Here is a 15,493-nt window from a genome sequence, read left to right on the forward strand (position 1 = left end):
GACAGGATGGGGGGGAAAGCCCTCAGCGACACAGCCTCAGCCCCCGTGGCCCCAAACTCCCGGAAAGTCACATCTTCACTGGAGCCACTTGGATTTGTGCCGATGGATCTTACTCTTGACTGTGTTAACTAAACCGATGTTTGGAATCTTTTTCTTTTTAAGAGCTCAGAGGCACGGCTCCTTTGTAACCAGAGGCAGTTGCCGGGGTGCAAGGCCCTTAAGGCCCAGGTCTGGAGGCAGTGGGTGCAGCCAGCTGGGCTGCATAGCCAGGTGGGCCACGCTGGCCAGTTCGGGGGTGGGCTTGGGGGCTGGCTTGGGGGGCTGCTCAGGGGCCGGCTCGGGGTCTGGCTCGGGAGCCGCCGGGGGGCGGGGGGGCAGCTTGGGAGGCCGAGCCCACACTGCCTGGGCAAGACCCGATTTCCCAACAGTACCACATCCTCATTTCTTTGTGAAAAAGAAAGTAAAGGGTTAGTTACAAGTGATTTTTACAAATTAAAAACTTAAGAAAATTTTAAACTAAAATGTTAACTTTTTTGGAAAATGTGACAACTTCAGCACATCCCAGAATTGCCCTGACGCCCTGGCTTTATCAGGAGGATGCCTGAGACCCTGCAGAGCAAGGGCGTTCAGTGGGGTGTGCCCCAGCTCCCCTTCCAGGAAGACCGTGGCCAGGTTAGCATGAAGCCAGCATGAGGGAAGCCTGGTGGGAATAGCCCGTTTTGGATCCTGTCAGGCACAGCACTCTCCTTGCTCCCCCAGGGCTATCAAGGCCACAAGGCTGAGGCCTCCTAGCACCCCCAACCTTCTCTGGGATCTGGTGACTCCCTGCAAAGTGCACGCTGTCGCAAAGACCCAGGCCCCTGGGGTCCGGCCCACGCCCCAAGCTGTGAGGTCAGCTCACGAGTGCTGGAGCAAACAGGAGCTCCAGGCGTCAGGTCATTCCCATTGGGTGTGACAGCCACTTGTAACGGGGACTTCCCAAGAGGAGCTAGCCCCCCGGAAAAGCCCCCCAGAGCCTCGACACTCTCAAGAGCCCCGACCAGGGAGGGTGTGTGTGTGGGGGGGGACCAGGGGACCCGGCAGGCAGCCACCAGGCCCACCCCAGTCTCCCCCAGCACGCACAGGTAGGACTCTCCCTGGGGAGCTGCTCACAAGGCTCCCGACCCCAGAGCTGCATCCTGGGTCACAGGTCAGCAAGCTACGGCCGGGGTCAAATCCTGCCCGCTGTTCCCAAGCTATACAGACTGTTAACATTTTTAAGAGGATGTTAAAGGAGGGGAAGGAGAATGTGCCACAGAGAGCCTGTGGCCTGCAAAGCCTGAAACTCTGGAAAATGCTTGTGCCTGGCTGGGACCCAGTCCCAGTTCACCTGCCACTGAGCCCCAGGCACGGGGTTCGGGCAGAGGAGCCTCAGGGAGGCCCTCCCGCTCCTCCCCTACAACACACAGGCTCATGCCTGCCTCTCCCCTGTGAAGCGAAGAGCCCGTCCTTCCCTCCGTCCTGCCCTGTGGTCCGGGCTGGCTCTCCTCCTGGGCGCTGGGGGCGCTAGTAAGCGTTGGTCCCTTAGGGAGTTGATCAGACACCCAGGTCACGGTGTCCCCAGCCCGCCTTCCTCTTCGAGGCTCTCGGAGCTGTCCTGTCCTCCTCGCCTGTGCTCAGGGCTACAGAGGCGCCACTCACCCCTGCCCCCGACGGCTGCCGCCCCTGCTCCTTTCTCTCCTGTCCTCCTGCCTTTGCTGGGTCTCTGTCCCTGTTGCTGTGCACACCCCACCTTCCCGGAAAGCTGCTTCCTCCGGGAAGCCGTCCCCTCTCTGATCCGGGCCAGGACTCCTTCGTGGCTGGGCTCTACCTCGCTTCTGTGCAGCGGTCCCAATGCTGCCCTCAGCCGGGCCACGCTCCTTAGATCACGGCTCAGGGGCCTCTCACGGCAGCGCTCCGGTGGTGCTCGGTTAGCCGCCTGGGTCCTTGTGGCCCATGCCTGGAAGCCGGGCCCCTCGCCGTGGCGGCGGGTTTGCTTCCGCTCAGGTGCAGGAAGTTGGGTGTCCTCGGAGCTGGGAGCCTGTCTGTGGGTCCAGCCTTCGCCGCAGCACACGCACTCACCGGGGCTCCCCCAGGGCCCCCGGGATGCGGAGCCCAGCACTCGTCCCGTGGGGGGCCCTGCCGGTGGAGTGCTGGCTGTGCCGCAGGCTGCATCGGGCGCGGTCCCCCTGGGGCAGGGAGCCGGGCGGGACGCTATCCTGGGATGCAGAGCTAACCAGCCGCATCTTGGCGAGCCTCCTGGTTCTAGCTGTCGCTCTGGTTTGAAGCCCCTTCCCCCGCATGCTGCAGGTCTGCTCCGCGGTATCGGTACTGCCTGGGATCTTCACGCGCCCTGAACAAGCAGGCGGCAGATGATCGCAGAGCTTCTGGGCACATGGCAGGCACCCTAAAAATACGCCTTGAATGCTGGGTGTGCACAGGTGAGGCCAAGGTCGCATGGTAAGAAATCATCCCTGGTGGAAATTCTAAATGCCTCGCTTTTCACCCTAATGAGAACCTGGAACAATCTGGATCTGAGGTGCTAAAGGTCATGCAGGTAAACACTGGGGACCAGGTGGTGGGAGCTGGGGCTCCAGTCGAGGTCATCCAGCCTCTGTGCCCCCACCTTGGGCCAGGGGTGCTGAGGCCCCCCGTGGGCAGTGGAGATCTAGGATTGCCATCAGGATGGCCTGCCTGGTTGAGCTGGTGGTGAAGTCAGGGCATTGTCCATACCACACTCACCCACGGCGAGAGGCCACCTTGAGTGGATAGCCTTGTCTTTGTCATACACCTTGGCCCTCCTGCCTCCACCCAAATGCTCTTTGGAGCCAACAGCAAAGTGTCTTGGCTTGTGGGGGGTAAGGCTGGTTCTCTGCTGCTTCTTCGGTGAGAGCCACTTAGTGTGGTTTGTGCGATTTGCACGGAGAGACGGCTCCCCAGGAGGCAGGGTCTCCTCCTGGCTCCGGTCTCAGAGGGAGACTGCCTGCCTGACTCAGGACCACTCAGCCCCTGTCTCTGAGGGTTTGTTTACCAGAACACGAGCCAGGGCTGTGAGGCTCCAAGGATTATTGTGTTTCATTTACAAAAGCCAGGGTTTGGGTCTCTATTCAGGGGCTCCGAATGAAAAGGATTAGTGAGTCCAGCCCCCTGCAGTCCTAAAATGAAATATTCTGTGGCTGAGAACAATCCTGCAGACACATTTGAAAATGGGCAAATCTTAAAAAACCAGCTAGTAGAGAGCTGATGAGGGGCTCCAGAAGCAGCCCTGTATTGTAATTTTCTGTGCAAACTTGCGGTCTGTTCAGGGGACAGGGGTCGTGCTGTCCATCAAGTGCAAGCTTGCTGGCGCGGGGATGAGGGCGCTCTGGGGGGTGGGGGGGAGGTGGTGGATTTGACAGCACGGTAAGGTCACCCATGGAACCAGAGCAGGGAGGACCAGAGCATCAGGAGTCCCCGCCGCCCCACCCAGGAGCACACCCTTGACCGCAGGCAGTCATCCAGTGTGCCCTGAGCCGTCCTGCTGCAGGAACCCACGCTCCATGAGCCAGACCTTGGGGTGAGACCCTGGGCAGGAGTTCCTCCGCAAGAGGAAAACAAACAGCGTCAGCCCCAGAGGCTAACACGAGCCGCGGGGTCCGGAAGCAGCAGCTGTGGCCAGCTGGACTCCCTCTGACTCAGTCTCCCTGCGGGGACATGCAGGGAGGGCTGCTCTGACTCCATTGGGCTGTTCCTAGCCCAAGGGCCCCCAGGAGTCCCCCGTCTTCCAAGGGACGGGCCTGTGGTGCAGCCAGAGGCGCTGGCAGGCCGGGAGGCCACGGCGAGGCCGGTCCCATCACCCAGCCTGGCTCTCACCCTGAGCGGCCCGGGGCTGGGGGCTCTCCTGGTGGCCCATTCGCCCTTGTGCCCACAAGTACGCTGTCTGGGGACTACGGCAGGTCTTGGAAACACCGGAGGACAAAAGCAAGGGCTTCTCGAGATGAGGAGCCGGAAACTCACTGCTTGCAGCCAGAGCAGGCGTCAGCCCGGAGGGGCCAGGACTGGGGGCTTCTCAGTGCGGCGAGAGTTTCCTAGAACGGCCGCGGCCAGTTCAGGACAAAACAAGTTTATTCTCCGTCGGTCTGGAAGCCAGAATCCCCAAATCAAGGCGTCCGCAGGATGGTTCCTCCTGGAGGCTCCTGGGGAGAATGCTTCTCACCTCTTCCGGGTTCCGGGGCTCCAAGCGTTCATTCCTGGCCCCTCCAACCTCTCCTCTGTGGCCCCCTCTCTGTGTGTCTGACTCTCTCCCTCTTCTGTGAGGTCACTGGCATTGGGTCAGGGCCCAGCCTAGTCCAGGATGGCCTCGTCATGATTATATCTGCAAAGGCCCTGTTTCCAGGTAAGGTCCCTTTCATAGGTTCTAGCTGGACGTGGATTTGGGGGCACTACTCAGCCAGTATGATGTAAAGGCTTGGTTTTCCCCTGATGCACACGGCCCCTCTGGAGAATGGGGAATGCTTCTGAGGAGCTGAGACCAATCCCCTGGAAGAGCCTGGCGGGGGGCAGCGTGGTGGGCAGGAGCTTCTCTGCATGCCCACCGATGTTTGATGCTCCCCACGGCGTGAGGCTAGACTGTCCTCTCCCTCACTGCAGTGAGGGGACGGGCCTGTCAGCCGGCATGGGCCCCTGGAGCCCTGCACTGCACCCCACAGTCCCCTGGGAGCTGGGTGGGCCATGGCTGCTGGCCTTTTGGGGTCTTGCGTGCACACCTGCCTCCTGCTCTGGCTGGGGTCAGGAAATGTGGGGAGGGGCACTCAGTCTCGAATTGCATCCAGTCTTCCCAGCTGTTCAAGGCGGGTCCCTTGCCTGTCCTCTGTGTCGATTCTGCTCTGGGCCGTGCTGGCCACAGGACTGTGACTTGTCTTTTCCCACGGTCCAGAGTGGCTGTCACGGAGGAGGGTGAAGTGGATGGGGCCTGGGGGGTGCAGGCCACGGGCGCCCCCTGGACAGGGGACTTCCTTGGCCAACTCTGTTATGCAGTGCAGCTCTTGGGAGCTGGCGCTGGGGGGGCTTCTTCAGGACAGGGTGGCAGACAGCAGGGCAATGGCCTTGGACTGAAGGGGCACCCCGGGACAGATGCAATCGCGGAAGCTTTCTATGTCCTGGGCACCCACCACGTGGCTGGCACGGTGACCGGTCCAGGAAAGGCCCCTGGGAGTTTCCTGGGCAGCCCCCGGAGGTGGGGGGGCGGAGGTCGGGGAGGGGAGGAAGGAGGCACTCTGCCTTGGTGTTCCAGCACGCGCTATCCTGCCCCCAGAAGCTGCCGTGTTGGATTCTAAGACCCACCCCTTGATTTCAGCGATCAGAATACCATCTGCGTCTTTGCCTCAGTGCCTAGGGTCATGGGATAGGGGCCACTCTGCGCTCTCCCCCCACCCCCAAAAGCAGTTTTGAAATAATTATGCTTCTTTCAATTATGGGGGTTAGCTGTCTCCAGCAACCAGGTGAGAAACACCTCAAAATGTGGATGCTGGGGAAGGAGGGGCCTGCGTCCATCAGGGCCCTCGTGGGATTGGAGTCTCTGCTGTTCACAGTACGGCGACCATCTCCCACCCCACGCTTGTCGGCTCCCTCCTTCCTACCAGCTCAAGGACAGCAGGCACGGCGCGGGCCTATGGAAGAGCCAGGGGCTTTCTGGGAGCTCGAGGGGGGTAGCCCCTCCCCGCCTGGCAACAGTGGCCAGCAGTCAGGGGTCCAGCCCTCCATCCTGTGCCAGGGACTCCGCTGGCCTGCACCCCCACCGCCTGCTGCATGTGGCCGTGGCCTGGACACAGCGTAGAGGCTGCCGGCCGGTGGGGCAGGTCCGGCCATGACAACCTGAGGTCCCTCGGCCTTCACAGTCATGACGATGACACAGCTCTGGGGGGAATGCACAACACTCTGTGGGGAGAGGAACCACAATGGGAGAAGCGAAGCAGACGGGACAGACTGAAACAGGACGTGGTCCGGAGCTGGGCCCCTCCACGGTCATGGTAGTCTAGACGCCACGCCGACAGCCACAGAGGGGTTCTCTTCCAGAGGGTGTGCGGGCGGGGGCTGGGGACAGACACCGGACTCGCCCCTTACCCTTCTTCTTCCGGATGGAGGCTTGCAAACAGAAAGGGGAGCGTGAGTCCGGAGATGGCAGCGTTCCCCCAGGGCCTGGCTCAGGGGCTGGGAAGCCTAACCCTCACCCGCAGCTCACGGGGGCCAGACACGGAAGGCCCGGGTGTCTAGAGAGCTGGACTTACAGCTTTCCCAGGAACCGGGGGATGGGGTGACCTGCCCCGTCTGACAGGCCCAGCTGGCAAACCTGCTTTCTGGCCACGGATGAGGCACTGTCCCGGGGCGTCCCTCCTACTGAGCTCCCTTCCCCACCCCCAGCTCTGTGCCCATGTGGCAGGGGAGAGACAACGGGAGCAGATGAGGAGGAGCCCCGCGACCCCGCACAGGGGACAGTCAGGCCACGAGACGCTGCGGCCCCTTAGAGGAGGCAGTGTGGCACGTGCTGTCCGGTTTTAACAGGCAGGCAGCGGTTCTGCTGTTATCCCCACCAGGTGCCAGGCCAGCTGTGTGGGGACGGTCAGGCTTTGCTGGCCAGAAGAAGAGGGGCTTGTGGGGAGTTGCCTGTTCTTGGCAGGGGGTGGGCAGCACCACGGTAGGGGTGCTGATTTCTAGAAGGCTAAGCCTCAGTGACAGGTGAGGGGAGCTAGCAGGGAGGCAGCCGGGGCCCAGGGAAGGACCATGCGGCCATAGCACCGTCCCCACCATGGACACCCTCCCCCCTGAGAATGCTGCAAAGAAGGGCTGCTCTGTCCTTTCTGGGGGGAGGGTCCAAAAGGTCTCCCCATGAAGGCTGGGATCAGGTGGGAGTGATGTCCAGTTCAACACCAGTGAGGGGTGCTCAGACGTTACCCCGCTGGGGCCAGCCGGGCCCAAGGGACGGGACCTGTGTGCAGGTGCACAGACGCTCACCCGCCAGCACCTAGTGAGGCCCCCTCTGCATTCTCTGCAGAGTGAGCCCGTCAGCCCACTCGCTACTTCCGTGCGGTCAAAGCCAGCCTCCTTCCAAATGTGTCCCTGGGCTCCATGGTGACGCCCAAGCATGACATTTAACCAGCATCCGGGCGGCCCACACCGGCTCCAGGGTCCTCCCTCTCCCAGCAGCCATCAGTGCCACTGGACCCAGGGCACACAGTGCTCTGCACACCCTTCCCTGTCTGTACGACAGGGCCAATGGCTACAGCCCTCCTATTCCTTGTAGACCTTTTAGAAGATGCCAGGAGCTCCTTACCCCCGGTATGCAGCCTGCCAGGCTGGCCAGCCCCATCACTATCTATGCCAAACCCCAAAGGTGGGAGCTTTCTGGTCTGAGCATGCACAGAGCACCAGTAAGGCAGATTTCGGGGGTGGGGGAGGCCCTAGACAGCAGGGGAGCTGTTTGGGGGACACTGTGGGGCAGCTTACCTTTATCCACTAGTGAGAGGCCCAAAAATTCAAAACAAAACAATGTTAGATGAGCCGAAAAGAGGAAAAGGCAAAACTAGTAACCACCCCTGAAGCCAGCAGGATTCCCACGGAGATGCCAATGTGGGAGCCGCCCACACACAGGGACCCGACGCCATTCCTGGGTTTCAGGGACCGGGGCAAGCAAGCGAGCAAAGGCCATGCACGGCCTGAGGCTGCACAGAGGCTGGTCCCACTGTGTTCCAGGTGCTGGCAACAGCGCGGGGCTGGGCAGGCCGGACGGGCGACTCTTACCGAGCTCCTCCAGCTCCGAGGTCATGGACTTGGAGCGCAGGGTGAGGGCCGTGGTTGGAGCACGCTTGGGCGGCGGGGGAGCTTCAGGGGCAGATTGGAGAGACAGAGGTGTGAGAACCTGGCTAGGATGTCGCCCACCCCACCCCCATGCTTCCAGCATGACCTGGGAGCCAGTGGCCCTGAGCCTGCGGGGAAGGCGGACAGGCGGGCGTCTCCCCGAGGTGGGGGAGCAGCAGCGGTCACCCACTGGGGCTCCACTCAGGCTGCGATGGATCGGGACCACCTCACCCTCCCTGAGTGAGCAGAAGTCCATGGAGCTGGTCCAGCTCTCTCCATGCTGTGCCTGCGGGTGACTAACGGACTGACGGTTCCGGCAGCCTTGCAGCCCCCCCTGGCTCCCTCCCCCCATCGCGGCAAGGACTAGGGCCTCGCACGCGTGCTGATGCCCCCAGACCCTGGGCTGCAGAGCACAGCCTTGCCGGATGCCCCTCTGTCCAGTGGGCAAGCCCACAGTCCTCTCTCAACCTTCCTTTGTGGCTTCTTTTCCTCGTCTTGAGGATGGGCCCCCCAGAAGGAGGTGCGGGGGCCCCCGAGTGTGTCCAAACACAGGAGGCTGGAGAGCGGGGGCGGGGCGGCGGAGCGGGCACCTTTCTTCCTGGCCGTGTCGTCCGGGTCGAGATTCCTCGTCACCGTGACCACCTTGAGGACGAGGTGGTTCCCTCCCTGGCGGATCATGTTAACCACCTGCCGATGGCCGACTTTGACAACGTTCTCGTTGTTCACCTGTGGGAAGACGGGGGCTGTGGGTGAGGGGCCACGCGGGCCGAAGGGAACAGCGCCCACCCCCAGGCAGCGGCAGCCCTGCCTCCCAACGGATGGGGTCAGCAGGCCGACAGCACGAAACCGCTGTGGTTCTGGAACCGAAGATGCTTTTGGGGGGACCAGCGGGAGGCTGCTGTGGGGCTGCAGATCACCTGACCATGGCTGGGGGGTCCGTCGCGCCGTGCGAGGCGGTTTCCAGCTGCAGGGGACCAGGACTGACTCGTCTCACCCGAGGGTACTTAGGTGCTCGCTCTGGCAGGCCTGGGAGAAAGTTCCTGGCCGCCAGCCACGTGCGAAAAGCCAGACAGGAGATTTCCAGGGTCCCGGGGGTGTGGCCCTACCACTTTCCATTTTCACACTCAAGAGGAAACACTAATTGTTTCTCACATAGTTTGGGAACACACATCACACTAAAACAGCCCATTTCTTCTGGGTGCTCCCTCCCTCCTCCTCTCCTGCTGGGGAGGCTGGAAAGGCATAAAGTCTTGGCTGACAAGGTGCTAAGGGCCACGGGTCCCCACCTGCTCATCCAGGGACCCAGATGAGGCTTCCATCATGGCCGCTCCAGTGTTCGCTGAGCTCCTGGCCACGGCCTGCCCCTTGACCTCCGTCTGTCCCCTGGCATCGGCAGGCAGAGGTGGGACTGTCCCTCCCAGAGCTCGGCCCAGCAGCAGACCCGCTTTGTCCGCTCCCACCCTCCGCCGGCGGGGGAGAGAAGACAGGGTGGACCGGGTGGCTGAGAGCACAGAGGGGGATCTCAGGCATTTGGGTTCCACACCTCCGGCCGGCTGAACCGGACCTCTCCTGGGGGGCTCTGGCACCTGCCATCCCCACAGCCCCCAGGGTGGGCGTCAGGCACGGAGGGCAGCAGAGGGAGTGAATCCACAGATGGTGGAGTTCATGACCACCCTGTGCACTGTCCTCCAAGAAAGAAAAGTCCCCACTGCAAAGAACAAGTGAGAAGGCCCCGATGCCCTGCCCGCCCCGCAACCGGCATCCCCATGTTGCTGTAGTTGCTAAAACCCGAAGTGCAAGATCTCCTCAAGCAGAGACGTTACCAGGCTTGGTGACTTCTCACCGTCCTCACACCCGTGCAACCAGGTCCACACACCAACAACGGGCACACTCTTCCCAGAGAGCCTGGCAGGGGGACTCACGAGGGGGACATGTTGCAGCTGTTCTGGACTGCAAACGACGTCCCTCCCCTCCCTGCCTCTCCTGTACGTGCCCCAGAGAAGTGACCGTTGCTCATTCATTCACTCGTCCACCACTCCTGCTCAGAGCACCCACTAAAAGCCAGGATGTAAGGGGTGATCCTGGCGGGCGGTCTGTCCCTGCCCCTCTGCAGCCCACATTCTCATGGGGGCTCGACCACGCACAAGTCAGTGCACCAGTGAGACTCCAGCTGTGCCAAGCGCCACCTGAGACAACAGGTCCAGGCAAGCGGGGACGGGGAGCAGGTGTGCGGTGGGGGTGGGGAGCCCAGGCCCAGGCGCGGGCTGAGGGAGCCCCTCTGAAGGAGGATGGGTGCCGGCAGTGCCCTGGGCCCTGCCTCCTTCCACCTGCAGGGGAGGGTCTTCGCCTCTGGCAGTCCTGCCTGAAAAGTCCCAGGCATTCCTCCTCGGGCTGGGCACCCAAAGAGCTGCCTCTGCTGAGGACAAGCATGGCACCTGCTTCGGGACCGAAGGGCCGGGCTTCTCGAGCCTGCTCTGACTGTGGGCCCACCGTGCTCTCCTTTCCCCGTGCAGCCTCCCCTCAACCAGCCCCCTCCTACATTCCCATCCTGCTTTGGAAGGAGTTCTTCCCCCAGAGTGAGAATACCAAGGTCAGAGCTGTGGGCTGTGTGGCTCCAGACCTTTGTGGCCCAGTCACAGGTGCACGGTTGAGCACTCTGACAGCGGGGGCATGGGGTGCCTACAAATACCCTCCTGCCGGAAGAGCAGGCAGAGGCACGAGGCAGCACCGTTCAACTCGGAACCCACAAGACTAGGACCAAAGGCAGGACGGGACACTCGGCGACATTCTCCTTCCCAGCACAGGCTGCAGAGAAGAGCAAGAGCCCTGCTTTAGAATTTCCTAGCCTTTAATCCAACTCAAAATCCAGTTTCTCCCCCAATGGGACTGTGGAACCCGCTACCAGCCCTAAAACATGCTCTGAACCGCGTTGTGTGGAGACAGGAGCCTCAGAGACCGATCGGGTGAAGTGCTCGCTGCTTCCTCAGACGCCCGGGGTTGGCAGGTTGAGCTTCTACGGGGTTCTGGTGTCCCTCAAGGCACCTGGGCCTGCAAATTCTGGCACGCTGCCACCAGAGGGAGGTGTGTGCCACGATCACTTGCCACATTTGTACAAGGTTAATGCAAATCTGGGGGCTCCTGGGATCACAGCCTCAAAGACAGAAACGGATTCCGAGTCACGGGTCCGGTTACTGGCAGGGCAGAGTAGCAAGTCTCTCCATTCATTGTTCTTACACAGACATGGAGCCACCCAAGGAGGGAGGACACCACGGCCACGTCCTGCAGAGGGCAAGGACCCAAGTGTGGCACCCACCACGGTTTGGAGGACTTCTGTGAAGAACAGGAAGACAAGCCTTCCTCTGCACTTCTGTACTTTTCTAAACCATTCTCTTCTTCACTCAAATGGTTATTCCAAACATGAGACTCACATGTGCACGCAGTTTAGACAGAGGTCTACAAGGCTTGTTACCAAACCTGGAGGACCCACCACCCAGGAACCACTTCTCGCTCCCAGAGCCTCAGCTCATTCTTTCTGTCCAACCCCGTGTCTCTAACCACGCTTCCGTGTTGTTTACGTTTTGATGTTTACGCTTTAGAGGTTGTCCGCTGACACCACCACGGCCCACGATGACTTCGCTCGGGGTCTCTGAGCGGTGGCGCAGTCGCGACGAGGACCAACCACCTCTGTTGCGGGTGCACACGAGGGCGTGTTGATCGGCACCTCTGGATTCGACACGCTAGCTGCGGGCAACAGCCCCTTCCTCCCAATGTGGCAACTGACTGTCTATCCAGACATCATCGAATGTCCACCGCGAGGTCAGAGTCGCCCTTGGCCGAGAACCAGTAATTCGGGTCTTTCCTCTCAGCCGCCCGCCCCATCCCCAGGATCTCACCGTCAGGTCCCAGTCCCGCCAGAATTCCTAGGTCCACACCCAGGATGCGCGGCACGGCTGTGTAGCATCTATCCACGGCCAAGCCACACAGCATATTATGACGACGTTGTGTTTTCCCCGGGGCAAAATCATTTCCTATTGTTTGTGTGTTGGTTTAATTTTCTATGTACTTACCAGTAATTCCAATCCAAACACTTCCTAATTATGCAAATCTCTTTTCAGAATCTTCAAATACGTCGGGTATTTTGCTAAGTTTATCTTCTTGAAGAAACTTAGACTCCCAAAGACTTCTGCTCTTCTCGGCACAACATGGGTTCAGTGTTCTCTGTGCCTGTGTCCCCAGGATTCCTTTCAATTTGGTCTTGTGTTGGGGCCACGTGATTCCCAGACCCCCTGGATATATTGATTGCTACTTAGTGTAAAGCCTCATTTTTGGTAAAGGACGTTCTCTAGTTGTTTCCCAAAGAACGGAGTTTGGGAGATGATTTTTTTTTTTTTGAGACATTGCTTATTGGAAAATGGCTTTTCGAAAAAGATTTATGCATTAGAGAGAGAGTGAGCTAGTGGGGGGAGGGGGAGAGAGATAATCTTCAGCAGATGTCACTCCCAGCATGGAACCCAATGCGGAGCTTGATCTCACGACCCTGAGATCATGACCTGAGCTGAAACCAAGAGTCAGACGCTTAACCGCCTGAGCCACCCAAGCACCCCGAAAATGGCTTTATCTGCACACTTAACTGGAGTTAAGTCTGACTCGGTAGAGAAAGCTCCTGAGACCATCTCCTTTGTAGGTAACACAAAGTCTGGACAAAACAATCCCCTCGCCCCCAGATTCAGACAAACAAGAACAACTCCCTGAAAGCTCTGGGGATATAAACTGAGGTAGGCAGATTTTGGATGCGAGTGGAAAACTGGAAGCTTTGGGCCACGGATAGAGTGTGAGGTGAGTCACCCGTAGCTCTGATGGAAAACTGCAGCCTTTCTGGCTTGAGAAATCAGAGGACAGAATGTGGGGTGGCCACAGCAGCCAAAGCGAGGGGAGAATCCCAGAGAAGAGCCAGAGATGGCAGCCCCTGCTGTGTGTAAACTTTCCCCAGATCCCTGATGGATGTGTGAACTGTGCCCGCGCGGCCTGACCAACACAGCTGGCCCATGAGGCTCAGGTGCCTGAACTTTAATTTGAGCTGTTGCCGCCACAGGCTGGACGCCGCAGACGGAGACCGACCAAGGTAATCACCAGCTAAAGCACAAACCTCAACACTCATCCAAGGAACATACCAGAATCCACGCTGTCACAGAACTGTCACGATATCCAGGATCCAGTGAAAATCTACGTGATGAACCCAGACGTGACTAAGAGGTTGGAATTATCAGGCAAGGACTTTAAAGCAGCTATTACAACAATACTCATCTCGGTATAGGAAAACACACTCATATTGCATAAAAGGTAGGAAATACCATCAAAGAAATAAAAAACGTAAAAAGAAGTGAGAAGGCTAAAACTGAAAAATGCAATGCTGTCGGTTAAAAAACGCACTGGATGGGCTTAATAGCGAGATGGATGTGGCGGAGCAACGAGTGAGCTTGAATCAACATCCACAGAATTTATCCCATATGAAGAAGAGAGAGAAAGGATTTTCAGAAGTGAACAGAATCTTAAGGACTTGTGGGACAATGTCAAAAGGTCTAATGTTTCGAGTCCTAGAAGGGTAGAAAATTGGAATCCCAGAACAAGGAGAGAAAATAGGTCAGAATATTTAAAAAACTGATGGCTGAGAACTTCCCCAATTAGGTGAAGGACATAAATTTAGATTTAAGAAACTCAGTGAAGGGGCACCTGGTGGCTCCGTTGGTGAAGCGTGTGCCTTGGGTCAGGTCACGATCCTGGGGTCCTGGGATCGAGCCCTGCATCAGGCTCCCTGCTCAGCATGGAGTTGGCTTCTCCCTCTCCCTCTGCCCTTCCCACCCCCACTCCTGCTCTCTCTCTCTCTCTCTCAAATAAATAAATAAAATCTTAAAAAAAAAAGAAAAGAAACTCAGTGAATCCCAAATAGAATAAATATAAAGAAAATCTCACCCAGGCACATTACAGCCAATCTGCTGAAAGCCAAAGTTAAAATGAGGAAATCTTAAAGCAACCAGAGAAGCATGACGTATTCCTTAAAGAAGAACAATGATTTCGATGACCGTGAACTTCACGTCAGAAACCATGGAGGCAAGACCATGGATCATTTTTAAACTGTGTAAATAAAATAACTGCCAACTTAGAATTCTCTATCCAGAGAACATATCTTTAAAGAATGAAGGCAAAATAAAACATTTATAGATAAGCAAAAGCCACGAGACCTGCTGTTAACGGCAGTTCTTCAAGCCAGAAAGGAACGATACTAGATCTTAGAGGCATGAGAATATCAGAAATGGTAAATACATAGGTAAAATATTAAAGATGATTTTCCCTCTTATTTAAAAAATAGGTGCGACTGAGGCAAAAATAATGTCTTGCGGGGTTTACAATGTCAGTATATGTGACGCCTGTGACACTGTAACATACAATGGGGCAGGCGTGAGGCAGACACACCTACATGGTTGCAAGGTTGTTATATTTCATGTGAATTTTGCAGTACGAATTCTAAGTGCACTGAAAAGTTAAGGATGTATACTGTAATCCCAGAGCCCGCCACTAAAAAGAACGTAAAGTATGACAAGAAGCCAGTATATTAAAATGTAGTTCTAAAAGTAGTCAAATAGGGGTGTCTGGGGGGCTCAGTAGGTTAAGTGTCTGCCTTTGGCTCAGGTCATGATCTCAGGGCCCTGGGACTGAGACCCGCATTGGGCTCCCTGTTCAGCAGGGAGTCTGCTTCTCCCTCTGCCCCCTCCTCCTGCATGTGTGCTTGCTCTCTCCCTCTCAAATAAATAAGTAAATAAATAAGTCTTTAAACAATAAAAGCAGTCAAACAATCCAAGAAAAGCAGAAAAGGGAGAGGAGAGGAAAAGAGAACAGATAAACAGAAACAAACTGGTGGGCCTACACTGAATGGCATCAATAATCACATTAAATGTTAATGGGATAAAACTCCAAGTAAAAGGCAGATATTATTCAAGTGGATTACAGACAAAGATCTAATATGCTGTGTATGCACTTTAGGTACAAAGACACAGAGAGGCTGAAAGCAATGAACACAAGTCTTCCCACGGGTGGAGTGCCTATATTAATATCACACAAGAGAGATGTCAGCCAATTTGAATAACAGTTTGGCAATTCCTCAAAAAGTTCAACACAGAGATATGAAATGACCCAGAAACTGCACTCCCAGGCATATTCCTAAGAGAACTGAAGATATGCTCACACAACTTGCTGCACACAAAATTTCATAGTGTTACTCCTAGCAGCAAAGAGAAGGGGATAGGGGATGAGGAATGACAGTCAATGGGCGTGAGGTCTCGTTCTATGACAGAATGTTCTAAAATTAGACTGTGTGCATGGTTGCGAAATTCTGTGAAGATACTAAAATCCACCACATTGGGTGCCTTGAACGGTTGAATTTTACAGATATGAATTATACCTCAATAAAGCTGTTATTAAAAAAATAGACTTCAGGGANGTATTAGCAGAAACAAAGAGGGATGCTTCATAATGCTACAGGAGGGAATTCATAACAAGGACAACGGTCAAACATTTATGCACCTGCTCACGGGGCTTCAACATACTGAAGCAAAGTTTGATGGAATAAAAGAGAGAAATGGGGATC

The 15,493-nt window shown here is 57.1% G+C and overlaps 1 protein-coding gene across 2 annotated transcripts in view; it reads right to left on the bottom strand.

The window, feature by feature from the left end:
- SHANK2 (SH3 and multiple ankyrin repeat domains 2) overlaps positions 1–15,493 on the bottom strand; it is a 472,550-nt gene that overhangs the window by 16,371 nt on the left and 440,686 nt on the right. For both annotated transcript variants that reach the window (XM_040639603.1, XM_040639604.1), the window contains 4 exons: positions 8,442–8,577; positions 7,795–7,875; positions 7,501–7,509; positions 6,121–6,141 (listed from right to left, as the gene is read on the bottom strand). In XM_040639603.1, the coding sequence (XP_040495537.1) occupies positions 6,121–6,141; positions 7,501–7,509; positions 7,795–7,875; positions 8,442–8,577 (247 nt within the window). The remainder of the gene's footprint in view (positions 1–6,120; positions 6,142–7,500; positions 7,510–7,794; positions 7,876–8,441; positions 8,578–15,493) is intronic.

This window comes from Ursus maritimus, unplaced genomic scaffold, assembly GCF_017311325.1.
Source record: "Ursus maritimus isolate PB19 unplaced genomic scaffold, ASM1731132v1 scaffold_23, whole genome shotgun sequence".
NCBI lineage: Eukaryota > Metazoa > Chordata > Mammalia > Carnivora > Ursidae > Ursus > Ursus maritimus.